This window comes from Pteropus alecto, unplaced genomic scaffold (genome assembly GCF_000325575.1).
Source record: "Pteropus alecto unplaced genomic scaffold, ASM32557v1 scaffold40, whole genome shotgun sequence".
In the NCBI taxonomy this organism is placed as follows: Eukaryota; Metazoa; Chordata; class Mammalia; order Chiroptera; family Pteropodidae; genus Pteropus; species Pteropus alecto.
The window spans coordinates 1821457-1848543 of NW_006431919.1; the positions used below are offsets into that span (position 1 = coordinate 1821457).

A 27087-nucleotide genomic window follows, 5' to 3' on the forward strand; every position below is an offset into this window, starting at 1 on the left:
AGGAATCCTAGACTGACATCACTCTATCCTGTGGCAGGGGAACTTTGAGAACAGTTTATATGTCAACCCAAGGATTAGGAAATCCCGAGGCGACTATATGGGTCGTGTCACGTTTCCACACATACTGAGGGCCCAACCCTCATCTCCCTGCCTGGCTCCTGGCTTCAGGCCCCATGGCAGGGACAGCTTAGCTCCACTCTCCTGACCACTCAACTCAGCCCCATCCCAAGCCCAGGGAACAGCCCAGGCCCGGCAGACAGTGGGAACTCGGTCAGTACCAGATGCATGAGTAAGTGAGTAAATGGATGAACAGATGAAGAGAGAGTAGAAGCCATTCTCTGCTCTCAGAGAAACATTGGCGAATGCTTCATGGGTTGGGTCCTGTTCTGGGTCCAGAAAGGAGAAGGCTCGGGGCTCTTCCTTGCCTCTAGGGCCTTCACTACCCTGCTGGGGGGTAAGACAAGCACCTAGGTGGTGAGACTATAATGCAGGTGACAACACTGACATGGATTGACACGGACATGATTTATCATCCAAATAGGAGAGACCAAAAGCGGTGCTATTAATAATTACTCTAACTCAGGGCATAAAAATGGACCATTTTGAGTCACCCTGTCCATTAGTGCCCTCTCTTTGCACTAGTCTCTGGACTAAACTTTTTGCATAGATCATCTCATTTGGTCTTCACAGCCACCGTAGGGGCCGTAATTACCCAATGTTACAGATGAGGAAAGACAGATTCAGAGATGGTAGGTGTCCTGCCCAGGGTCACACAGCTGATAAGTGGCAGAGCTGGATTTGAACCCAGGAACTTGGCCCCCAAACCCATGTGTTTTACCACCTGCCTTCAGCAATGGGCTCTCAAAGGCCAAGGTAGAGGGGAATGGCCTGGGCTTTGGAGCCAGACAAGCCGGAAATTGCATTCCCCACTCTTAGCTGTGTGAGCACAACCAGGTAGGCCCCTGGCCTCTCTCAGTTTCTTCATTTGTAAAATGGCAGAGGGGTTACTGGCTCAAATCCAGTGAGACAATAATGAGGTGAAGTGCATTCGGCAGATATTAATTGAGCATTTACTCTGTGCTTGGCCCTAGAAACACAGTGGTGAACATGGCAGGCATGATCCCTCCCTTCTGGAACTCACAGCCTGGTGGCAGCGCCAGGACATAGGGAGAGTTGCAGGATGTCCTGGGAGCACTGAAGAGGGAAGTCAAAGAAAAGTCTGCCTAAGCTGAGAAGGATTTGGAGGGGGAGGTTCAGGGAGGACACATGGTAAAGGCCTGGAGGTGAGAGAGCTCATAGGACATCCAGGGGCTAAGGGTGTCAAACAAACATGAGAGCCCATGAGAGGCACAAAGGACTGGGAAGAGAAATCACTTCCAGCCAAGAGATCAGGAAGACTTCCTGGAGGGGGTGGCTTTATGCTAGGCTGGTGTTTAGGGCAAGAGTTTGCCCTTTGGCTGTAGAGGGCTGGGCAGCATCAACAGAGGTGCAGAGGTAGGGCTTCTGCACAGCAAAATAAATGATCAACAAAATGAAAAGGCAACATACAGAATGGGAGAAAATATTTGCAAATCATATATCGGATAAGGCGTTAATATCCAAAATATATAAGGAACTCATACAACTCAATTTAAAAAAAATCCAATTAAAAAATGAGCAGAGGAACTAAATAGACATATTTCCAAAGAAGATATACAAATGGCCAAGAGGTACAACATCTCTGATCATCAGGAAAATGCAAATAAAAACCACAATAAGATATCACCTCACACCTGTCAGGAATGGCTATTATCACAAAGACGAGGATAACAAGTGTTGGGGAAAATACGGAGGAAAGGGAACCTTTGTGCATTGTTGAAAGGTTGGCAAGCTTGTGGCCCACACGGGGTAGACAGGCCTTGGAGGGCAGATGTGGGAGAGGCAGCTGGAGAGGCCAGAATCAGGTCAGGGAGGGCCTTGAAGAGCACACCAGGGAGTCTGGACTGTGTTTGTTGGGACACGGGGAGCCATTGAAGATATTTGAGCAAAGGAGAGCCAAGGTCATAATATGCTTCAGGGAGATCAGTGATGAACAAGAGAAACTTTCAGGCATGGAAGCGTCCATCTTCTCACTTCAGAAGGGCAACAAGCACTCTGAGAATTCTGTGATTTTACAGAAGCTTTCTAACTTCCTTGTGTTTGTGACATTTTTTTTTTATTTTTTTTTGTTTCTTGCAGTGATTACTCATAAAACCCCAAACCAGAAAGAGTCTATGGAACTGCCCCCAAGCCTATTCGAAGGAGCAGAGCCCCAAGGGAGTGACTGGAAAGGGCAGGCAGGCCAAGGGGGGCCCAAGGTGAGGGGCAGGGGCCAAGCTAGGGGGAGGGGTCGCAAAGAGGCAGTGTGGCTCCTGTGATGTCCCTGAGGTCCTGCCAGATCCTGAGATGAGCCAGGCCCCTGATACAGCCATGGCAGATCGCATTCTGAGCTGTGAGAATCCGTCACACCCCAGAGAAGCCCCAGAACCCCACTCCAAGGGGGAGCCCCCCCCCAGAGAATTCAGGAGCCACACCCTGAACGGGCCATCAGCACCCTGACTCCAGGGCCTAGCCTGCTTTCCCTGCGTCCAGGAACTGGACTTACAGACTCCCTGAGCAAGACAGTAGCAAGGACACCAGCCTGGCAGGCAAGAGCCTCCTCCCTGGGTATGACCTTGGGCTCGCACTTAATGGCTCTGAGTCTCAGCTTCCTCATCTAAAACTCATCTCCCCATGGCTTGTCTCATAGGTTATTGTGAACATCACATGGGACCACACTCTCTAAACTGTGAGGGACCAGGGCAGAGCCAGGGCATGAGGGGATGCTGGGTTGGCCCCTCTGGGTGGTGGGGGCTGGGAGCCCATAAGTGGGAGTTGCATTTCAGGAAAGCTTCTGCTTCTGCAAGTCTTCGAAGCCCTCTGGTCACTCCAGAGAGTCTCTGCTTGGTGCACTCCTGTCTTTAACTTCTTTTTACTACTAGTTCGTGGCTTTTTTCCAACAAACAGAAGAGTCTCCAAACTTCTTCCAGAAGGCCAGAGCGCCTAACTAGAATTAAGTTATTTTGTGTTCATCATTTTATGTTTGCTTTTCTTAGCCTTCCAGAAATTCTATGGTTTTGTGTTTTTTAAGGGAACTTTTTGAATCCAGTAATGTTTTAAATATTTATCCTCTTTACTCAGCAACTCTGTGTCCAGGTATTTATCCTATGGAAAAAGATGCTTACATAAATATGCAAATATAAATGTACTTTGCAAACAATGGCCATTGCAGCATAATTTATAACTCTGAAACACTAAACGTCCATCGGTATGGGACTGGTTAAATATTTTATGGCACAGACATTCTTTTAAATTATGTGCAGCTCTCAAAGTGAATGAATTAATATCTGCAGGTACCACTGAACTGTGAGTGTGTCCATCATGTATTGTTAAGTTAAAAGCAAAAAGTTGCAAAATAGCAGTGGTAGTTTTGTTTAAAATTATAATTATATACCTGTATACATAGTTATAACTACAAAATATAAATATTAGTATGAGTGTACGGAGGGGACCTAGAAGAATATAACTAAATGATTAACAATGAGGACAGAATTTCCATAAGATAAATTCCTACGCACACATTTGTCGAATAAAAAAGATAAGCATTTGAAATGTTCCTGGAGCCTAAAATACAAAATACACAAAGACTTCCTCTTTCTGTATCATGTATTTTGGTAAGAGATATTTCTAATGATGGCAAAAGTTACATAAATACTTTTACAAAAGTAATTTTTAATCATTATGAAGATGAATAACTTTTAATTACTATGAAGATGAGTAAGAAACTAAAATAAAAGAGGCCTTTTGGAGACAGCGCCCTAAATCGAAGAAAGCGCATTAATGGAGGGTTGTGGGGCTCCTCTCAGCTCAAGTTCAGAGCCTCAGGGGCAATAGCTTCTTTTAGTCTTTCCCTCTTTTTCCAGGAACGAGCCCCTGGCTATGAATAGGGTGGCGGAAGAATAGTGTCGTCCGAGTGGCTCATCTGTCTGGGAGGAAAATTCCAGCTCACGCATCCCGGAGCCTGACTGAGTGGCAAGGTTGGGAGGCAGGAGCCAGCTGAGGCCGACCTATAGTTACCCTCTCCCCGGACCCCTCTGCACAGGAGGCTGTGAGGTCCAAGCTCTCCACCCAACTTTTCAAATTATTTTTATCTAGCTTTCAGATTCACATAGGTCTTTCCTCTTACCGGCACTTTCCTATGCTTTCCCTTGGGGACACACAGCACCAGAGAGTTCTGGAGTCAGCAGACAGGGGTTAGGGACCCAGTCTCCCCAACTCTGCAGCCTTACAGCCTTGGCGGGTGCTTTACCTCCCTGAGTGCTGACTTGGGAGTTGGCCAGGCCCAGGCCCCGATGCCATCCCTGCCATACCAACTAGATAACCTTGGGCACGTCACTTCATAACCTCCCTGAACTGGTTTCTCCTTTGTAACATGGGAACAATCGTGATACCTGGTTCATAGGGTTGATGTGAAGGTCGAATGAGAAAATGTTTGTGAAGCAACAGGACAGCCTTGGTACATAGTAACTGCTCAGTAAGTGATCCTCAGCGTTTTATCTAATCCTTTATCTCTTTATAGCATCATTAGCTCCATTCTCTGCCAAGAAAATCGAGGCCTGCTGTGGTATGATTCACGCAGGGTCCGACGTGCAGCAGGCCTGAGGTGGAGGCAGCCAAGGTCTCCTGACCTCCAGAAGGAGGCTTTTCCCATGAGTGAGGATAATCCCCATCTGGAATGTGGTTGTTTATTCTCTTTACAGGGCAGATCTGAGTATTGGCTCATTCATCTTCTTCCACAGCCAGGAGAGAAGGGTTCATGGGCTCTGAAGCCAGGACCCCGGGAGGGTGGGCTTGGCGGCTTGGCGAGGAGGGGCCCTGCAGCGAGCGGGGCTTCCCCTGGCATGGCTCAGCTGCTCCTGAGCTGGCGGCTAGGCCTATGAGTCAGAGCCCCACGTCTCCATTCCTCTCCCCACTGGCAGCCACAGCCCCAGACTCCTGGAGGCAGTCCAGGGAGGTCTGCGGCTTCCAAAGAAGGTGCCTCTCACCCAGAAACAAACCAAGATGCCCCTTCCCCAGCTCAGAGAGAGCAAGGGATGGCCAAGGTCACACAGTGAGGTATGACAGATCTCAGGCTGGAAACTGGTTCCACTTCAGGTGACCCCTTCCAGGAAGCTCCAGCCTGGGTCTCGGACCTCTTCCCTTGGCCCCCTGCCCCTGGTAGCTCTATGGCCCTTGGCCTCGTGCTGCTGTCAGGGTCTCCCAGGCCTGGGCTGGGCAGTGGAGCCTATGGCCAGTACCGAGCTAACAAGCAAGCACCAAGATGCCTGGCCCACACCAGCCCCACACCACTGAGCTGCTGCAGCCAGAAGGTGGGCCTGCCAGGTCTGCAATCCCCTGCCCAGCCTGTCGAGACTGCCCTCAGGGCCACAGCCAGGCCCCGTTCCTTCCGTGGCCTCGCGCCGGCCGCACACCCCACACCTTCCTCTTTTCTTCTTCTCTTTCACCCTCTCTCTCCACTTTTTCCAGCTCTCTGCCTTCCTGGGTGCTCCGTACGCCCTGTTCCTACCTGGGACCCGACCACTACTCACCGGGGCCTGGAGTCTGGGCTTTAGTAGACGCCTCTCACAAGCCACACCAGCTTCAATCTGGCCCGTAGGCACAGAGCGGGGGTAAGGCAGGCAGGGTCAGCTTAAGAGCCAAAGCCAAAGCACATGGTAGGGTGGAGTGGGGTGCGGCAGGGGCAGCAGGAGGGGCTCATGCTCCTTAGCACAAGCCTGTAAACAGTTCTGCCTGACCTGGGGCCAGACCCTGCAGAGCCAGAAGAGTCTTCTCACGTCCCAACTGAGAAAACTGAGGCCCGGTGTCCAGGTCACCCAGCTACTAGCAAGGGGGTGAAAACCCCCATCTTACAGAGGGAAACCAGACTCAGAGCAGAAAGGACCTCATCATCTCTACCCCACTCCCACCACCTCCCAGGCACGAGGACTCAGACCCGTGAGACCACGACGTCCATGAGTGAGAAGCACCAGGTTTAATATTCAAATCTTTCCCTTAAAAAAAAAAAAAAAAAGTATACGGATAGGAAATTTTGATGGCATACAAAATAGCACTTCTGTTGTATAAATGTGAGTTAATGTGAGTCCTAAAAATACTTGTAAACCTAGGCGATTACATCTTTGGTACCGTAGCGAGAACCCACTCCTTCTCCTCCACCAGGCTTTGCGGGCCCCGGGGCAGGGAGGTGCCAACCAGCACCCTTTCCAACCCTCCCCCGCCAGAGGTCTTGGCCACAGCCCTCATTCCCCTGGCACTTCAGTGCCCACTGGGCTAGAGTGTGGCTGGCAGAGACAGTGAGGTGAGTGGACCTGGGCAGTGACAAAGCCAGACCCCATGGGTGCTGCCTCAGGATGAGGCAGCTGGCAGGTGAGAAGGCAGTCTTCAGGGCACCCACCTCTTGTACCCCTTCCTCAGGTTCCCCATCCAAGGCTTCCTGTCCTTTCCAGGGCTCCCCAGGGGCTCTCGCTGTCCATTGTGTCTTCGAGACAGACTTGGAGAACAGGTGCTGGAGTGGGGGACTATGTCAGGTGGCCTGATTTGCCCTCTCTGCCTTCTTGGCCCAGGGTAGCTCCAGGGGTCATTGTGGGTACTGAAAGGTGTCCTGTGATCTTCCCATGTCCCTGGGGCAGCTGCTGAGGGCTTTTCAGGACACTGGCTGTCACTCCGAGTCAAGGCCTCGGCAGCTGGCCTTTGGGGACTTGCCGGGGGCCTGGGGAAGGGGCATGGTTCCTGAATGCCTAGAGTATGTGGTCTGGAATCTCCCCAGACCCAGTTGACCCCCAGGATGGATGGAGGTTTGGCTTCATCTGGGCAAGTGTACAACCCTTAGAATATTCTAGAATGTTAGTGCTGGAGGGGAACCAAAAGTCAGTGAGTCCAACTTGCTCATACTTCAACAGAGAAAACAGGCCCAGAAATCGGGCCAGGGAATCCTGCGAGGTCTCTTAGAAGGTCCAGAGCACAGAAGGGCCACATACTGGTCCACACACGTGGCCACTGTTCACGGACATGTCAACACACTCATCAGGGCATGGGCCCACCTGGCCCTGGACACTCTGGTGGATAGGATAAGACTCGCAGTGATGAGGAGAAAGGTCCCAGGACTCACAGGGCCAGGAAGACACAGGCACAGGCACTTTTTATGGGCAGGTGTGCCCCGAGTGCCTGAGGCAGGGGCTATAGGCCAGAATGTCCTCGACTTGGCTCAGCCCCTAGCACTAATTAAGCATGGATGGCCCCAGACCAGCTTGGGCCTGGGAAAGCAAAGACTGGCATCGAGGGGAGAAGGCTTCCGGATGAGGCGACACTGTCCAAGGCCAGGCCCCAGCTCAGCCAGGAGCCAGGGATGCCAGGGTCCCTTCTCCAACTCTTGGGCAGACAGAAGTAGGAGAGAGCTGCAGCTCCTTGAGGGGTAGTTTGCTGAACAGAAAAAAGTTCATTTACCACCTTATGAACCTTGAGAATCTCCCCATGGATTCCAACCTCCCCACCTGTCAGCCAGAAGAATCCCAGACTGTGGGTCACCAACTCCAACTTTCCCATCTTACAGATGGAGAAACTGAGTCCTTTGGGGGAACCTGGGCTCATAGTCACATGGCCTCCCTAGAGGCAGAGGGCTGGTCATGGCCCCTGCAGTCCTCCTGCCTCCTAAGCCAGCCCCAGGGGTTGGGGTGCAACATGCCAGGGACCAAAGCTTTCCAGAAGGGGACAGCTGATGGGCTCAGCCTTGTTGATGGAAGGCCAGGCCAGGCCAGGGGGTGCAGGGTGCTGGGAGGTCAGGGGGAGCTTCAGTTCGGGCAGGGCAGGGTGGGGGCCAGCCCCCTACAGGAAGCTCTCCTCTGCCTCGGCCCGAGGCCCAGGGCAGCTTGAATCTGGTGGCCACTCCTGCTCCAGCTCCGGCCCTGGCTCCAGCTCCGGTTCCACCTGGGGCTCAGGCTGGGGCTCTGGTTCTGGTTCCTCTTGGGGTTCCAGGGGGCTGTCACAGGAGATGGTAGAGGAGGTGTTGACTTCATTCAGGGTGGAGCTAGAGGGAGAAGGCAGGTGAGTGAGAGGCTGGGAGGGAACCACAGTAAAATAACAGCATTAATCAAGAGCTTTCGATGTGTCCGAACTTGTGCCACGTGCCTTACACACTTCAGCTCATTTAATCCTCGTAAAGACTATGCAAGGCAGGCACAGTGGGGAAAGTGCCGCTCAGAGAGGTTACGTCACTGTCCTATACCACACAGCGGATAAGTGTAGGAGCTGGCACTTCACAACGGATCCAGCTTATTCCTCACCCACCAGTGTCTCCAGCTCCTGCCCTCCTGAAGGCACACTATGCCATCGAATCCTCACAACAACCTCCAAACCGAAGTGCTCTTATTGTTTTTATTTTATACATCGAGAGACTGAAGTTCAGATACGGGAAACAACTTGTCCAAGGGCACAAAAGAGAGCCAGCTTAATTCCTCTGCACGGTGTCTACCTGGAGCCTTGGAATATTAGCTGCTTAAATGGGGTGGGAGGGCCTTTGGGGAGCTTTCTGAGTCCCGTGTGTGCTCCCAGCACACAGAGAGAGAAGGTGCCTGGAGTTGGAACCCAGATGGAGCTCCTGCCACTTCACCATGGGGTGGGTCTTGTTTTTTGGCGGGGAGGGTTTGGCCTTATGGGGAGCCCTTCTCTCCAACTGAGGGAGGACTCTGTCTGAACATCAAGTCCAGGCAACAGCTGGGCCTTCCGCCAAAGTCGACCCCACACTCTAACTTCACCACATCCCAAGGCACAGAATAGCACGCATCTATCTCCTTCCCGGGCTGAATTCTGACCCGAACTCCTGTAGGTACCTCTGCCTCCTCTAACCATGCTGGCTCCCTGGGGCCCGCAGGGCATGGTGTTGAAGGACAGACCACAGGCTGGAGCTAGCGATGACCCAGAGTAACACATGGGTACCAGGGATGCTAATTAGGTTTCCTTCCTCTTCTCCTTAGGGCTAGGACGGGGCCTAGAAAGAGGAGAGTATAGATGGCCTATGGGGGCTCCTTTGAAGGAAACAACTACATTGCAGATAAGACCCATCCCATGCTCTCTCTTATCAGCCTGCCCTCTCCACCTGAGGGTGTTAAAGATCAAGTGAGTTCAATTCTCAGTTCTAGTCCCTGACAGGAAGGAGTGCTCACCTTCTGTAACCTACTTCCAAGGCAAGCCTGCTGCCAGGGACACACACACACAACACACACACACATCTCGCTCTCTCGCTCTCTCGCTCTCTCGCTCTCTCGCGCTCTCTCTCTCTCTCTCTCTCTCTCTCGCATGCCCCAGGCCACAGCAGTTAGCTACCTGGCAAGGCTAGGGGAACCCTCCAGTGGGCCCTCATCAGCAACCTCAGGTTTGGGGTCAGGCAGGGGGATGATATAGTCGTTGTCACCCTCGTTGGGCTGCACGGCAGTGTAGAGGACTGAGCTGGTGTGCAGGGGGGATCGCAGGCCATGGAAGCCAGGCAGGCGGGCCTGGGACCGCAGGACGGCTGGGTGGTCGCTCCTCAGAAACTCCTCATCCACCTGCTGGTACTTCTGCTCCAAGGGGCCAGGAGAGCCGGCGAAACAGGGAAGATCAGATCAGAAAAGCCTTTAGGGATCACCCGACAGTGAGATTCTGATCCAGCCCCTTGTGCCTTATGTAAATTGGACAACTGTTGCTCAGAGAGGAAGGACAGGTACCCAAAGCCACATGGCTAAGCTACCCTCCCACCTGGCATCTCACAAGACAAGGCGATCTCAGAACCACCCAGGGAAGGGACAGTCAGTGGACCAGCACCCGCGACCCTAACACTTCCCCACCTTCCGACTAGATAGATGCAGGCTCCCATCCTGCCTCAGCTTCCTTCAGTGAGATCTCAGTATCCCTAAATCCTGAATGGTGTCAACTCTACTCCATCCCACTGGTCCCTGAGCCATACCAGACCTGGGTGAGAGTGGGGTTAGGAGGAGGCCTGGGGAGAGGGCCGTGTCAGTGCCGAAGGAGATGGTTTCCCCTCACTCCCGCTCCTGCTGTGGGCGGGGAGGGTTTTAAGGCCCTGCTGGCTTTACTTGCCTCCTCTGAGTCTGGACGAGGCCCAGGGGGTCAGGCACTTAGTGGTCATCTAGCCTGGGGGAGTTGAAACCTCTGAAGGAGACCCAAGATTTGGCATGGGCGTGAAGGCATGAGGAAGGATGCAGGATAAAGGGGGCTATAGGTTCCCTCCCCCCACTTTAAACCAATCAGCTGCCATGTGAGATTTCATCTGAAAACTCTCTGTGCTGCTAACGTAAACTAAACTCGTAGCTCCAACCCATCCCTGACTAGTACCAGCAGGGAAACTGAGGCCCAAAGAGGATAAACGGTGGTCCCCCAAATACCAGCATGTCACACAGAGCCTTGTACCCAGTATCTGACCTCTGGACCAAAACTTTCCATTACCCATCCCCACCCTGCCTCAACCTACCTTTTTGTAACCCTCACCCAGCAGTCTCTCGAGAAGCAGCACCAGCTGGGAGAAAGGGGGCCGGATCTCAAACTTCTCCTCCCAGCATTTCTGCATGATCTTGTAGCTGAAGAGGGACACAAGGGTCAGGGTCCGCGACACAGGGTGCAGAGGGAGGGTGGCTGCCGCCCCGGAACAAGGCGAGCAATGAAAGAACTTGGAGAAGGGAGGTGGATAGGTGCCGTTTCTCCACTGCCACACCTGCGTGTTCCCTGGGGAGCCCTCCCTCCACCCCCAGTTCAGTGGTTCCACGGGGTTGGCCACATCTTGGTGAGTACAGAACCCAGGTCTGGCTGGTAGTTTTCATCCCCTCAGCTCAGTGGCTGGTACTGACTGGACGGGCATGTGACCCCAACTGAAACTGTGACAGTCAGCTCTGGGCCTTCTGCTGGAGCTATGCTGAAAGCAGCTAGGACATAGTCACTGAGTAGCGCCAGCCTGAATTCGAGGTTGGAACAGAGGAAAGCAGAGCCCAGAGTAAGAAGGAGAGATTGATGATGAGGTCGTCCACACGCCTAGATTTTACTAGATCTCTGAACTAATAAATCTATTTTTGACTTAGTCTAGTGACGTTGGATATTTATCGTTTGCACCGAAAATTCCTCCCAAATGTGCCACTCACATCTCGTCGGAGGCATGAGCAGGCTGGGCCATGCGGTAACCCCGTTTGATGGCATTATAGAACTGCTCGTTCATGGGCAGCTCTGGATAAGGGGTGCCACCTGTTGGGGAGCAAAGACAAGAGAAGAGATACACAGGCTCAGGGGTGTTGAAAAAAAAACCGGCAGGAACCCTCTTCCGCGGAACAGGAAGAGGCACAGAAGCCCTCGCATGGGCGAAGGGGCCTTGGAATTAGGGAATGTGGGCTCCTTCATGGTTCTGGACAAATTGCAACCTTCCCCAGATCAGAGGACCAGAGAATACCAGAGCCAAGCAGCCTCTTTGATGTCACTGCCCAAACCCTTTGATACTCAGATGGGGCGGTCAAGAGACCCAGAGAGGGCAAGAGACTTGCCAAGGTCACACAGCAGTGTAGAAGCAGCAGAGCTGGGACTTGAACCGGAGCCCCAAGCCATACCCCAGAGTCTGTTCACGGCCCTGACCAGGCTGGAAGTATGCGTGGTCAGGGTGACTACCCCGCCGTGCCGCTGAGGGCTATGGGAGAAGAAAGCATTACCCAGGGTGAAGATCTCCCAGAGTAGGATCCCAAAGGACCAAACGTCACTCAGGGTGGTGTAGAGGCTGTTGAAGATGCTCTCGGGGGCCATCCACTTCAGGGGCAGGAAGGTCTGTGGGAGGCCAAGGATGGCCTGAGTGCAAGGAGGGGCGGAGCCCCACGCTGCACCTGGGTGTGGGAAGGAGGCCTGGCAGGTCCCATCCCCAGCCCTTTCTCATTCCCTCGTCCCTGAGGGCCTATCTCTGCTGGCACACAATTCCTACACCGATCCCAGTACTGGCCAGAGGATCAGGAGGCCGAGTATTTCCCCACAAGCTGGGGACATAGTAGCTTCAGGGTCTGAGGCTCTTCATGGAACAGACTTCCCTTCCTGACCCCAGGAGAGATCCCTGGCTGAGCCGGCAGAGGGGAATGGGAACCAGGGACATGGCCAAGGTGCTACCCAGCTCTCATCCTAGCCGCTTTAGATCTCTGTGGCCTAGTGGCCATCTAGCTCTGGGGTTCTGGGGACATGAGTGGGAGGCAGGATGGTCATATTTTAACCAAATACTGCCCATCACCTATTTGTCTGCCTTAAGCTGTCACCTAGGCTTCTTCCTCTAACCCCTGCCACAGCTAGGACAACACATTTGGCTTGCTCCCTCTCCAAACTCCCCAAGACCCATGACAGCTGGTCCCTTGCTCCCTGCCATGACCAGCAAATCTGAGCCCCCAGCCCACCCCAAGCCTCATCATCTTTGCCCCCTCAAACCCCATGCACAGTGGTGGCACCTTTCCCGTCCCTGCACTCATGGCTTGGCAGGCAGAGCCTGTCACTGCTGGGCAGGTCAGACCATGAGGAGCCCTGCCCTGATCTATGAGCCAAAGCCATGCTGACCAGGAGGGTCAGAGGCACACAGGGTGGGAGAAGGTACTCACGCTGCCTTTGGAGATGTAGTTAGAATCCCTCATGATGTCACGAGCCAGGCCGAAGTCACAGATCTTGACCAGTTTGCCCTCGCAGATGAGCACATTCCTGGCTGCCAGGTCTCGGTGGACACACTGGGTGGAGAAGAGCGGGAGAGGGTGGGAGCTGAGGCCTTGGGGGCAATTATGGAGAAAGACCCTCTGTCTCAAGTGCTTTGAGAAACAATGCATCGCTGTCTAGGTGTGAGGGGCCACACGGGTGAGAGAGGCACACGGTGTGAGGGCATTCGCTGTCCTCGCCCACCAGAGGGGACGTAGCTTCCATGTAGGTCTGTGTACTTGGAGGACCGTGGCTGGCTGGGTGACCCACCTCCCATGACCTGGATGTACCCACTGCGACCACACGTACATTCTTGGAGGCCAGGAACTCCATGCCATTGGCCACCTGATAGCTGAAGCCCACAAGATCCGTGTAGCTGAGCACTGGGGATTCATTGATCAAAGTTGCTCGACAGGTCCTCTCAGGAGCTAGGGGAGAGTAGAGGGTCACCCACCGTCTTGTGTCTTCCCATGGCCCACAGAACCTCTGCTCTTTGGATGAACGTCCAGGACAGGGGGCTACTGATCCTCTAAGTCTTCCCCAAAAGGAAGAACGATTTCCAAATATCTAACCTAAATCTCTCCCACTTTATCAGAACCTTCATCGTCCAGAAAAACTTTCAGCATTAGCCCTGGGCTACCTTTGCTCAGCCTGGCCTGCCCGCTTTTTGGAGGACACTAGATCAGCCTGGGGCCCTCTCCGAGCAGACTTCTCTCCCCCAAGACCCAGGAGGCTAGGTACTCCCCCCACCCCACCCTACTGCTTCCCCTCCCTGTGAGCTGTGTGCATATCTCTGGACCCAGAAACAGGGGTTCATCTTGGGCACCCCCCCCCACATACACAACAGCTTTGGGCAAATGGCTGCACTCAGTTTCTCCATCTATGAACTGGGCACAAGGCCACCTTCCTCTCAGGGCTGTTGCTAGGCTGGGTATGTGAAAGGCTTTGAAAAGAATGCGTCGCTGCACAGGTATGAGGGCCATACAGGTGTACGGTCACCGCGTGCACCCACCGGAGGGAACGTAGTTATCATAAGGAGCCATGTAGTTAGAGGACTCGATGTCTGCATACTTGATGTCCCCTTTCATGTCCAGCATGGGCACGTAGTCCACCGACTCATCCTTGCTCATGTCCATGTAGCCACCATCACTCTCCCCAGGCAGGGACATATGGCTGAGCATGAGAGAATCATTGCAGAAGTTGAGGCCACTGGTTTCCCCTTCTCTCCCCGCTCCTGCCCCTCCGTTTACTCCTGGGGCCCACAAGGCCTTGTCACTCATGTTTTTCTTCTCTCTTTCATTCCCCCTCATCCTCCCCCAGCCTGCCACTGTCATGTGAATTACCATAAAGAAAGCCCTTTCAATCAACCCGTGGGGCCCTGAGCTGGGTCCTGGGGCTGCCAAGATGACATAAGACCCAGTGTGTGTCTTAAAGAGCTCAGACCCAGGGGCAATTACAACACCCCAAGACAAGGGTCACAAGAAGGGTGTGTACCAAGGCATCTTGCTGTGGCCTTTATGGTGCCATCCGGCCACGCTGCCCTACGAGTGCCCGGCCACAACCCAGAGTGGGCAATGAATTGCCCTCATGCCTCTGCTTGTAGCATCAACTCCCCCACATACCATAGAAACGCGTCCCTACGAGCAGAAAAAAGACTGGAAGGAAATCACTCAAAATGTTAGGGAGGACAGGGATGAGTTTTGCTGTCTCTTAATGTTTTTCTGAAGTTACTCTTGTCTCTGCAATAAACACATATTGCTTTTGTAATGAGCAAAAGAATTAAGACGTTATATTTGGAAAAGAAGTAGAGGGGGTTGCAGTGGCCTCAGGGCACTGGAGAGACAGCTGTGCAGAGGGAGTGGGAGCTGCAGTGAGGAGCAGAACATGGAGTCAGGCCTGGGACAGGAGAGCTCCAAGTGCTCACTGTGGAAGGCTAGGACAGTATCACAGTGTCTCGACACAAGGACCCTATGAGGGGTCAAGGGGTCACGTCTGAAGAGTGCTTAGCACAGGGCCTGACACACTGCAGACAGCCAGTAGGAGTCAGCCGACCCCATCACTATCATCGCCATTATGGTCATGCCTTCCTGTGGGGTGGCTGAGGCCTGGGTCTTGGACTGACTTGTGGAACAGCCCTGGCTCCAGGAGCGACTCTACTCGCCTTAGCCTCAGCTTCCTGTCCTGGACAAGGAGGGAGTAAGCAGATGCTCCTCACGGCTCCCAAAAGATTCAGCTCCCTGCCTCCATCCCCATACCTGGGCAGGGGGAGCCCAACAGGCAGTGCGTTGCTGTAGAGCTCGGCGCTGGCCCGGCGGCCCTTGTCGGAGCAGTGCTGCAGGAAGGTATGCTTGTTGCGGTGCAGGTAGTCCACCAGGTCGCCGTAGCGGCAGTACTCAGTGATGATGTAGATGGGCCCTGTGGAGGAAGAGGCCCAGGGAGAGCCCTCAGGGAGGCCTCAGGGTTCCCATCAGGCCCATGAGGCTAATGACAGACGACGCGTGAGAGAATCAGCTTGGTATGATGGCGAAGAGGCTGTAACGCCAGGCAAACGCAGATTCTTTCCCTGCCTCTGTGACCATGAGCAAGATACTTAATCTCCCTGAGCCTTACTTTCCCCATCTGTCAAATGGGGCTAATAAATACCCACTTTGAAGGGCTCTCGTGAGTGTTCATGGGATAATGTCTTTGTCGGCTCAGCTCAGTGCTTGGCACATAGCAAGCACACAGTGTTAGCTGCTATCGATACGTTTTTCAAAATAAAGCTTGTTTTGGAGCCCAGTATATAAATAGAGGCAACTCTTTATTTCAGGTTACTGTTTAAATTCAAATAAAATAAATCTACTTAAAGTCAATCAGTGAGAATTTGAAGATAGCAATGAAAACAAAAATTGTGAAATGGGCGATCATCGCAGGCATAAATTAGCCTATGCATGCAATGTACTTCTGTATTTGGTTTTGGTTGCACAATACTGAGGAAAATCCCAAACCTCACAACAAGCAGCTGCAAATGGCAATAACATTTGTGTGTGTGTGTGTGTGTGTGTGTGTGTGTGTGTGTGTGTGTGTGGCTTAACTTGCAATCGGACCTTCAGATAAACACACTTGGCCCGACAGACTTTACTCTATGATCTGAATCGAGGCAGCTCTCAGTTAGCAGACTGGTTGCCTCCGGTGGTGGCGATATAATTGATCTCAGTGTTGCATAAGCTGTCATTTATAACAGTAGTGAAAATCTATTGTGAGAATTTTTAAATGTCTGAGGACCCCTTGATTTGAGAACTGCTGGGTCTAGTAACCTGAAGAGTCCTTGGTGGTGCTGTGATTCTGTGAGTTTCTAAACCCCAAGCCCATCTGGCTCTGTGAATGAGTGAAAATGCTGGACAGGATGGGCGCAGACACCCCAGCTGGAGTATCTAGCTGTCTCTGGATTGAGGACGGGGTGGAGAGGGGCTAGGCCCTGGCCTCTGGCATTTCCCAGAATCCTCTGGGCAAGTAGGATTGTACCTCCTTTGGTGCAAGCCCCAAGCAGGTTGACCACGTTCAGGTGGGGCCCGAGGTGACTCATGATCTTCAGCTCCGACATAAGGGCTTGCTTCTCACTGCTGCGGGCAGTGGCTACGGGATAGAGGAGGGGACTCAGGCTCCATCACTGAGGCCCCACGAAGTCCTCACTAAAGCCTGTTCTGGCTCTTCTGCTCCAGTCTGTGCTATAAGACCCAGGTGGCCAAGGGTAGTAAGGACCTACATGCAGGGGGAGGGGAAAGATGATGGGAGGAAAGCAGAGAGCAGAGGGAGGAAAGGGAGGAAGGAGGCTGCCAGAGGAGGGCGCAGGGTGAGGAAGCCTCTCTCCCAAAACAGAACCAGGCGCCGTGCTGGCTGCAGTGTGACCAGCGAATTCGAATCAGCCCTGGCCTGCTCTGGGAGTGCCTGAGTGTGTAGGGAGGGGGCAGGAGAGAGGTTGGGAGTGGGGTTCCCAAGACTCACATTTCAGCATCTTGACAGCCACTTTCATTGTGGCCTGAGAATGGCTCAGGCCATGAGCTGTGGCTTCCACCACCTGCCCAAAGGCCCCGGAACCGAGGGTGCGCCCTGCAGTAGAGATGATCCCTGAGCTCCTGGGCCGCCAGGAAGCTGCAGCCCCACTCCCTCTGAGGTCAACCTACATAGATATCCCTCGACCACCCTGCACTTAAGGTGTTCCACCAGAGGAGGCTCCAAAACTCACAGTGCTTCACAGTCCTTCCTGGTGTCTCATTTCTGTCTTACCTGCTTTCTGGGCCATCTTAGTCCCTGGAAGCCTTCCTCCCTCCCCAGACGGGGGCACAGCCCCTCCGTACCCCTCGGCCTCCCACCTAGACTAAGCATAGGCTTGGTGCTCAGCCCGTCCTCAATTAATACTTCCTCTCTTACCATGAAGGGGTCCCATCTCACAGTCATGGGATCACAGGACCTCAATGCTGGACGGTCCCTGGGGGATCATCTTGTCCCCATTGCACAGAAGGGGAGACTGAGGGCCAAAGAAGGCAAGACATCGGCACTAGGTCTCAAAGCTAGTCATGGCAAGGCTGGGACCAGACCTCAGTCTTCCTATACACTTCAAGTCCCCACACGGCCACATGAGGCCTCCTTGGACTGACCAAGCACAAGCTGGTCCCGTGGTAGCTCCCAGGTGGAGTCATAGGGCAGCTGCATAGGGTCCACATAGATGTACTCATGGCCATCCGAGCTCACGGATTCAATCACCTTCCATCGGATCTCATAGCGGGGCTTCTGCAGGACCGAGACCAGGAATGGGTCGTCAGAGGGGGTATGGGCCTTGAGGCTCACTAGGTGTAGCTTCTTATGGGACAGAGGGGCCAGGAGACCCGGAGGCTCGGAGAGGGGCAGGGGCATAGCTGAAGTCACAAGGCAAGTTATCCATAGACTCAAGGCCTGCATGGGCTCAGGGGTAACAGATGCCAAGCGGTTCCAGCTAAAAAGTGCCTGAAGAGGAGCTGACAGCTGAAACCCAGCTGATTAGAACCTCCTCACCAGCTTCTCCTAGAGCCTCAGCTGCTTCTGGAGAAGAGATGGGAGTAGAAGAGCAGGTAGCGTCAGAAAGTGACACAAAGCAGGAGTACTCTGACAGATGTGGACAGCCCCTCTGCATGCTAGGGTAGTCACAGCAGAAATCTCAGGAAAAAATGTAACTGTAGGATATTGAATCCCTAGAATGTTGAAATCACAGCATTGGAATTTTAGAAAGATAGACTATGGGGCACTGCAATCCTAATGCAGAAATCGTATTATATTTGAAGCATAGAACAGTGAAATCTCAGAACAGAACATGGAAATTACAGATTAACAGGATTAGAATGCAGTTTAGTAGAATCTTAAAGTCTCTGTGGGTAAGAGTTGGAAGAATCCTGGGCCCAGGATTTGGGGTCTACCCCAAAGGTTTCGTGCCCCATGGATGGCTGGGATGGGCAGGAATGATGTCTGAGCAAAACCCGGACAGGGGGACAGCAGGGACAGGACACCCTGATGGCCTGGACCAGGTCCATGTTGGGCCAGGCTGCTGGGGATGGAGGCAGCTCAGCTCAGACACCCAGCACCATTCTATGTCATTTCACACCTGAGTTCTGTGCTGGGCCCCAGACGTGGCCAGATCCTGCAGGATTCAAGGACAGCAGGTGGGGTGGGGGGCGGGGGTAGAGGTAGTTCATACAAAACAATCTGTGCTAGTCTGTACACATTAGGTAAGTGTGGGCTTACCTTCTGCCAGAGCATAATGAGGATGAAGAAAGAGATGATTGTGAGGACTACCAAGGCCAAGATGGCTGAGATCACCACCACCTTGAAGGGCGAGGCTAGAGGCAGAGACAAGACCTGGTCATAAGACAACAGGGCACTTGGCAGTTGCTCTCCCCTCACCCACCTCTGGTACCACAAATCCCTCTCTGCCCATCCTGCCCAGAACAGAAACCCTCCTTCAACCCCCTGCCCCAACCCCCTGCCACAGTCTATGATGTCAGACCCTCAGCCTCTCCCTCTGGGCCACACACTTAGCCTCTCCCATAAATACCCTCCACGCCCTTCAGTAACTAGCCCCAGCTCAGATTTCTATCAGCCTCCATATTCTTCCAGCCCTTGCAGGAGTCAGTCTACCATAGCTGTAGATTAGATGCAAGTTCCTGGCAGCTGGGCTGTGCTTCACCTCTCTTCCTCATGCTTACAGACATGCACTATGCCAGTTTTCACACATGCACAGGAATTGTACATGCATCGTTTATACACTGTTATGGGGATTGTGTACCCACATAGACATGCATACAGACATACATTCCAGCCTTACACATGTATCTGGGGATGGTGCATTCTTCATTATATGGTTTACAAATCTACATTGGGAGGGTTGCACCGTGTCCAAGGATCAGGGATGCTCATGTACATGGCTTACAACATACACAGAGCGTACACACACTAGGTATAGGGAGAAAACGCTATTCATAGCCATGGTTTATAGACATATACTTGTGGATGTACACATGTGCCAATATTGTGTTGTTGTATAAGTGCATAGGAACATGCTCTGGTGGGTTTCACAGTGCTTCTGAGTGTCCGTGACATGCTGACTCTGGCCTGCTGTGTGTGCACAGGCAGTCACAAGTACGTCAAGATCTAGGTGGGGGTGAGGTCATCGGGGGCCGCTGAGGCTGGGTGACTCACACTGTGGCACCAGGGTGACTTCCTGCACGTCATGGCCCAGCAGGTTGCGCAGCGTGCAGCGCACAGACAGCGGCTGATCCACATGGCTCAGGCGCAGCATGCTCACCACCTCAAACTCCTGCTCCTCTGCCCAGTACGTTACGTTTGTCTCCAGCTGGCTCTCCTCGGAACTGTTCCCCAGTGGCGTGGGTGACAGCTCACGCGGACACCTGCCGGTAGAGCCCGCCAGGTCAACTTCCAGTCCCTGCCTTCTGCTTGCGGGGAAACTGAGACCAAAAGCAAGCATTGCCACAGCGTTGTGGTGGACAAAGGCCAGGAGCGTGTAGTCTGCTACTTCCCACCGCCTGGTCTTGAGCTGATTCCTCCTGTGGTCCCACAACCGACCATCAGGGGGCGCTCCTACCCCAGAACAGAGAAGCTTGATACGCAAAAACCACTCCCTTCTTTTGACCCTCAGAGTCAAGGTAAGGAAAAGGGTCAATTTAGGCCATGCAAAGCATCTCCAAGAAGCCATATATTCTAGAACAGGGGTCCCCAACCTCTGGGCTGCAGACAGGTACTGGTCCGTGGCTTTTTAGGAGCAGGCCGCACAAAATGAGGTGAGCGGCAGGTGAGCAAGTGAAGCTTTGTATCTGTAGCTGCGCCCCAGCGCTAGCATCACTGCCTCAGCTCCACCTCAGGCATTAGATTTTCATAGGAGCACAGGTCCCTGTTGCCAAAAGGTTAGAGATTGCTGCTCTAGAATGTGGCTCAAGCCTGGAACAATGTGCCCAGAAGAAGGGGCTGGACTAGATGACCTTCAATGGGTCGTTCCAGACAGCTGTGGGTACTCTGGGAGACTGAAGCCAGGGTTTTTTGCTCACCTTTTGAGGTCACCGCAGGTAGACCAGGTGAGGTGTGGCTGGGGCATGCCCCGGCCACGACAGCGGACTGTCTGCTCCCCGTTGGCAGGGTGGCTCTCGCTCAGCTCCAGCACCCGGGCAGGCACTGCATAGAGAAGGCATAGGGCCAAGAGGTGGGAAGGTCAGAACAGTGAGAAAGGCCCTCCAGGAGGACCCGGCCTAGAGTCTCCCCTGGGGGGAGGGGAGCTACAGGCTGCAGGTGAACCTTAAATACCAGGAATCACTGTGTGAAAACTGGCGGATTCCCCTTCTGGGTACTTCAAAGGAAAAGCCTCAGTAGGGTGCTAGTCTGTCTTTAACACTTCTCTGATACTTGCTAATCTGCCCTTTAACAAAGAGAGCAGGCCTCAGTAGCAGAATCCTGGGAAGGCAAGAGCATGGAGCTCGAGTTTAATTGCGTTGTTTTGTTGTCACTGAGTTATATTTATGACATGTGACGCTGATTTTCCATCTACAATTGAGAGGTTAAATTCTCTTTCAAAATAATTTTATTTTTAGAAAGCCGATTAACAAAACATTAAGTCACCATCGTGTCATTTCTCTGCTCGCAACCCTGTGACGGCTCTTCATTTCAGTCCCCGTAAAAGCCCAAGTCCATCCAAGAGCACACAAGGACCTGATCCGCCTGCTCCCCACTCCCTAACTGCCCGGACCCAGCTCTGGCCTCATTTCCCACCACTCTCCCTGTCGCTCTGTTCTGGCCACTCAGGCCTTTCTGCCATTGCTCTCGTCTTTGCACTGCCTGGGATGCTCTTTCCCCCAGAGAGCCGCTTGGGTAAGGCCCTCACTGTCTTCAAGTCTTCAGGCAACTGTCTTCTCAGTGAGGCCAACCCTGATCACTGCCATTTAAAAGTACAACCCTCACTGTCCCTGCCCCCGGAACTCTCAATCCTCCCCGCCCAGCTTCCTACCCCCCACTTCACCCCCTAAACAGCACTCGTTACCTTCTAACCTTCTACATACTTTGCTGGGGTTTTTAACCCCTGTTGTTGAATGTTTGTCTTCCCCCACTAGAACGCAAGCTGCACAAAAGCAGGGCCTCAAGAACCATGAACAGCCTCGCGTGCTGTACTTGCTCCATAAGTATCTATTTAATTAGTAGTATAGTATATGCAAGAAGGAAAAATCATGGCATTGGCACATGAAGGCCTGAGGTTTTGGAAACACTACTCTAGCCCAATGTGTACAGCTGGGGAAACTGAGGCCCAGAGAAGGGGCAGGCACACAGCAGTGGGTCAGTGTTGGTACTCAGCCTAAAACCCAGTCTCTCCTGAGTCCCCGGCTCCTTCCCCTGCTCCTCCTATGGGCGAGTGGACAGTGTAGGAAGGGAGAAGGAATGGGGGTGGGAGAGCCGGGAAAGAAAGCTGGGCAAAGGGCCCCTCACCGTTAATTTGCAGCTGGAAGGAGAGTTGGGCCTCAGCGTCCTCATGGAAGGCCCTCATGGTGTAGTGACCAGCCTCAGCCACCTTCACCCGCACCAATGTCAGTTCTGACACGTACCTGGGGAGTAGGCCAGGCCAGGAGACCCAGCTGTCAAAGCTGGAAGAACTCTTAAAGCCGCCCCCCCTCCTTGTACAGACAGGAAAAATAAGGCCCCCGGAAGGGAAGGGGCTTGCCAAGGTCACACATGTGTCAGTAACAGACCCCAGACTCACACCCATAGGCTTAGTCTCCTGAATCCCCCACCCACAGGCAGCTCTATTGAGCCAAGAAGGAAGGTTAGGAGGGATGGGGGCGGGGCGAAGGGAAAGCACCATTTCCCTCTCCTCCACATCTCCTCCAGGAAGGCCTCACACTGCTTTATCCTAACACAGCGTACTCAGGTCATCCTGCTCATCGCCAGCCTCAGGGCTACCGCCTGTGCATAGGTGGCAGTGGCCTGCCTGGCACCCTCTTCCCCAATCATCCCGCCATTTTCTCCTCTGCTGCCTTCCGGCTCCACCCATCACAAGGACAACTAAACATCTCGGTGATCATCTGACCAGTGTCTGTTGTTCCCACTAGACAGGAAACTCTAGGAGGCATAGAACTGTGTGTTCTGTTCTCTGCAGCATCCCCAGGGCCTGGCACAGCACCTGGCAGGGAGTCTGGCAGGTAGTAGGCTCTCATGAAAGATGGGCCTACGTCTGTCAAGAAGCTGAAGGCTGTGGGCTGCCTGGCGACTGCAGAGAATAATTTCAAGAATGGAATGGGCAGGCGGCTGCTCACCGAGTCTCCGACACATTGCGCGTAGACAGGGCGATCTCGCCGGCGCTGGAGTCGCCCAGAGTATGGTTGTCCTTGAGCCACATGACAGTGGGTGGCGGGTAGGCTTCGAACACCACCTGCAGTGTCCGGCTCCGGTGCAGCTCTGCAAATTGTACAGCGTCCAGCTCCTCCAGCAAATGCACGTAGCCACTCTCTGCAAGGGGCAGCCGTCAGTTGGGGGTGGGGGGGCGGGCTATGCCTAGCCACCAATGGGATAGCACCTCCCGGGGCCGGGGCTTTTGGAAGAGAGGTTTCAGCTGAATGCCAAAGGAGCCCAGCCTTCGAGGGCAGGGCTTCGGCTTCAGGAACTACCGTAGCTGGTACCGAAGTTGGGACCGAGTCCGGAACCAGGTCGAATTTGGGCTGATATTGGTCTAAGGGCTGGGTTCAAAATTGGGAATGGAATTATAGTTCTCACTGGGCATGTTCTGGCCCAAGATTGTGGCTGAGATGAGTTGCAGCCTGGTTAAATTTGGGGATAAGGCTGCCAGGGCCTGGGATGGAGGTTGGGATTAGAAATTGAAATGGGGCCTGGGTTCTGGCCGGGTGGAAGGTCTAGGTAGGATTAGGATTGGGTTTGGGGTTGACACTGCGTTTTGGTTTGGGTTTATCCTGGAAATAGAACTTTGGTTGGCACTGTGGCTAGAGCTGGACTGAAATGTGGCTGACGGCATCCCAGGGCTGTGACAGGGTGTGGATCCAGCTCAGAAGGAGGGTTGGGGCTGAGCCCAAGTCACGCACCAACCACGGTGACATTGATGGCCTTTTCATCTCCATGGTCGTACACACTCTCTGATACATTGCAGATATAGGTCCCTGAGTCACCCAGCTCGACACTGGGGATGTGCAGGATGGAGCGTATGTGAGAGGGCGTATCGAAGTCGGTCACTGGCTCCACCAGCCGCCCACTCTGTAGGGACACGTGGGGCAAGTTTCCCAAATCAGGAAGGGGCCAAGAAGTCAGGCTGCAAGTCGAGATGTACATCCTGCCTGCCCTTCCTCCAGGCCCTGGCCCGGCATTACCTCCTTGCGGGGGTAAATCCACTCAAAGTTGACCACCTCATTCCCAGTCACGATGCACGTGATGGTGATGTTCTCACCCTGGCGGACCACAGTCTGCACTGCATTCATTGAGATGTTGATGGATGACGCTGGTGGAGAGAGACTAGCTTAGGGCTTAGGCACCTCAGCTTGGGGGTGGGGTCAAGGTCCACAGAGGGAAGGGATGATTGGTGTGGAAGATTCATTTATTCAACAAATATTTATTAAATATCTACTGTATGCCAAGTACTACTCTAGGTACTGGGGCTTTAGCAGTAAATACAACAAACGAAATTTCTGTCCTCATGGAGCTGACATTCCAGAAGGAATAACAGTCTGGAAATCAAAAGTACTCTCTGGGCATCTAAATACAGGGAAAATTTATTGAGCATAACTGTGTACCAGATACCCCCCATCTTCTGTTTTATTTAATCTTCACAATAATCTCATGAAGTAGGCACTCATTATTCCTATTTTACGGCAGAAGAAGCGGGCTCAGAGAGATGCCTTGTATGAAGCCATTTGGTGGGAAGTGGCAGAGCTGGGACTCACATCTAGCAGGCTCTAAAGGCTGTGCCTTTGCCGAACATAGTATACAGCCCAGCTCTGCCACTAAAGCATCCCATGACCTTGGGCAAACTCCATCGTCTTTCTGGGCCTCAGTTTCCTCATCTGTAAAATGGGGGAACATGACTTGCCTTCCAACAGTGTAATGAGAATCCAGTGAACAATGGAGTTGCACACTCTAAATTGGAAAGGGCTCAGTGAAGGGTCATACTTGCCTCTGCTGAACATCAGCCCAGAAAGGGAGCTCACCCTGGAGGCTGTAGACATAGTAGGCTTCGGAATCCACCTCTTTGTCCCCGATGATGGTTTTGCAGACATAGGTCTTGTCCTCAAAGGTCCCAGAGAAGCCACGTTGGTGGTCATAGGGGAAAGGCAGTGGGACATCCACTTTCTTCTCATGCAGTGTCACCACCAGTTGTGGATCTGTCACTCGGCATGGAATTGTGATCTCAGTTACTTCCGTGAGAAAGATGAACACTTCCTCGGGGTACACAGGGAGAAAGCCCATGTTGGGATCTGCCAAGGGTGGGGCAAGAATGAGAGTCAGAGGGAGCTGGGTTTCCGGCCATCTCCCTAATTACTATGTGACCTTGAGCAGGCCTCTTCCCCTGTCTGGCCCTTGGTCCTCCCATTACAGAATATGGATGATCTCAGAGGTGCCTTTTAGCTTTAACATTTGATTTGGACAGCACCAGAGCAGGAAAGAAGATAAGCCTCAAGTTGAAGGGCAACTGGTACGCAGAGCTTGGAGAATGGGGAAGATGAGATGTGGAGGCTAAGAGGGAACGTATTGGAACCAGCTGAGAACGCAGAGTTCTTGGGAGCCAGGAATGGGGTGGGCTGGCAGGGAGCAGATAAATATTCAGACCAAAGGGTGGAAGTGATACTCCTGGACTGAGCCAGGCTGGGTTCCATGATTTGTCTGCATTTCTGAGCTGGCCGTATTTCACGATATCACTAAAGCACTCTCTGCGCTTCCCCAGATGCCTGCAGTTGAGAAGAGGAGCGAGGGAGTGAGCGCACAGATCAGGGGTCTTACCTGGCACAAAGATATAGAGCCGCTTTTGCTCACCATCCTCCAGCCCATGGGAGTCATTGTAGGTACAAAAGTATTCTCCTGTGTCAGACCCATTGACATTGGTCAGCGTCAGTATGCTGGAGAAGTTGCCATCCTGAGTCTCAGTCAGTTCTTGCGGGAGCTGCTTGGGCATCATCCGTTTCCACATCACTGGAGCTGGACCCGAGCAGGTCAGAACGAAGGTGCTGGAGACATTGAGGATGATCTCTGGCTCTGAGGGTGTGATGACCAGACCTTGGGAGACCTGTGGTCCCAGCAACAGCAGCAGGGGCAGCAACAGCACCTGGCCTTTGGGAGAGGAGGCATCAGACGTCAGAGCACAGGAGCCCCCTCGCCTCTCCCCAAAGCCGACCCTGGGGGAGGCTATTTAATCACAGCCCTTGAAAACACGCCGCCCTAATCCACACATAGGCTGGAACTCATGGTTCTGAGGCCTGCTTGTTCAGTACTCGGTTCCCAGGGACTCCTTCGGGCCTCCTGGCCTCCTCATCTCAGTGCCTTTAGAACCCCAGCCATGAAGTCCTTCAGTAGTGCAGCGTTCGGGCTGTGGGCATGTTCTTACAAAGATGTCAGGAAATCCTCGGGAAGCAATTCCCAGCTTCCAGTTCCTGCATTATTTCCCAGGTCACTTTCTGGGCCTCTTCCCTACAGCTGCCACAGCTGCCCAGGTTCCGCCCAAAGCCCAGAGGTGGCCCTGCTTGTGGAGGGTGGGGCGAGGCAGCTCAGAATGGGGCAGACTGGGGCAGGAGAGGTGCTGAGGCCCCTGGGGAACTCAAGGGGCCTGGGGCTGGGGGATTGTCAAGTGATTGGTTCCTCATCTCCTACTGACATTCCCTGGAGAAAGATTCTGTAGCCCCCTCCCGCCTCGCCCGCCACCCCCCATCCCCCGCACCCACCCCAGACTTGGCGAGCCAATCCCTCACCCTCAGATAAGTGATTGCCTGGTCATTGATTGCCAATGCCCGCTGATTGGCTAGTCAGCTGCCCAGCCCCTGGAGAGCCCAGTGCAAGTAACAGGCAAGAGCGAGGGAAGACTGGGCTGAGAGAAGCCCAGCCAGGACTTGGGAGCTCACAGCCAATGAGGGGTCCAGGCAGGGGAGAGGAGTCCCAGACCAGAAGCTGACTGGACAGACTGATACTAGCAAGTGCTGAGAAGATATGGGAGGCCGGGGTGACTGTTAGTGAGCGGGGCGAGGACAGCTGGTGGCGGGGCATGGAGTGTGGAGGGCCAAGCAAAGGATTTGAGCGGATGGCTCTGGACAAGCAGAGGCTCCACTGAGGTTTGTGAGCTGAGGGATGGGTGGTGGAAGGCAACCTCCACTGAGACTCACTGGAAAGGCAGGACATTGAAGCTCAGGAGAACAGCAGTTCTCCCAGGCCCTGGTGCTAGCATGCACTACTCCCACCAGCTCCAGGGTCCTGCTCAGTGCCTCCCTGGGTCCCCCTACCCCTGCCCCAGTCTACCTACCTTTGAGGACAGGAGCTGGCATGGCACTCAGAAGCAGCATGGTATCCTGCAAAGTTAAACAGGGGTCAGGGCCCAGGGCCCATCTTCACACCTGGGTCCTGCAGAGTAAGCCCCAGCCCGGGCCACCCAACCTCCATATTCTATGCAGCCCAAGTCAAAGGCCACCCGCGTCCCACAGCTGAGAAGGCCATCATGCCCACGCGTCCCCTTCCCCTACATTGGGCTCAGCCTCAAGGAGCCTGGACCGTGCTTTGACTCTGCCTCTACCACTCTGGTAA

The 27087-nt window shown here is 53.4% G+C and overlaps 1 protein-coding gene across 5 annotated transcripts in view; it reads right to left on the reverse strand.

The window, feature by feature from the left end:
• Window positions 1-6069: 6069 nt before the first annotated feature.
• Window positions 6070-27087, reverse strand: part of PDGFRB (platelet derived growth factor receptor beta) — a 36950-nt gene continuing 15932 nt past the window's right edge. For 4 of the 5 annotated variants that reach the window (XM_006906394.3, XM_025043006.1, XM_025043005.1 and 1 more), the window contains exons 2-23: window positions 26810-26855; window positions 25303-25629; window positions 24513-24779; window positions 23679-23806; window positions 23397-23565; window positions 22617-22809; window positions 21793-21908; window positions 20370-20493; window positions 19507-19715; window positions 18553-18647; window positions 17436-17568; window positions 16783-16887; window positions 16303-16413; window positions 15054-15213; window positions 13811-13971; window positions 13108-13226; window positions 12711-12833; window positions 11793-11904; window positions 11238-11337; window positions 10577-10682; window positions 9433-9665; window positions 6070-8137 (exon numbers count right to left, since the gene is read on the reverse strand). In XM_006906394.3, the coding sequence (XP_006906456.1) occupies window positions 7936-8137; window positions 9433-9665; window positions 10577-10682; window positions 11238-11337; window positions 11793-11904; window positions 12711-12833; window positions 13108-13226; window positions 13811-13971; window positions 15054-15213; window positions 16303-16413; window positions 16783-16887; window positions 17436-17568; window positions 18553-18647; window positions 19507-19715; window positions 20370-20493; window positions 21793-21908; window positions 22617-22809; window positions 23397-23565; window positions 23679-23806; window positions 24513-24779; window positions 25303-25629; window positions 26810-26849 (3333 nt within the window). In that variant the 5' untranslated portion in view covers window positions 26850-26855 and the 3' untranslated portion in view covers window positions 6070-7935. Of the gene's footprint in view, window positions 8138-9432; window positions 9666-10576; window positions 10683-11237; window positions 11338-11792; window positions 11905-12710; window positions 12834-13107; window positions 13227-13810; window positions 13972-15053; window positions 15214-16302; window positions 16414-16782; window positions 16888-17435; window positions 17569-18552; window positions 18648-19506; window positions 19716-20369; window positions 20494-21792; window positions 21909-22616; window positions 22810-23396; window positions 23566-23678; window positions 23807-24478; window positions 24780-25302; window positions 25630-26809; window positions 26856-27087 lie in introns of those variants that run through there. The other variant, XM_025043007.1, reaches the window with a different exon arrangement.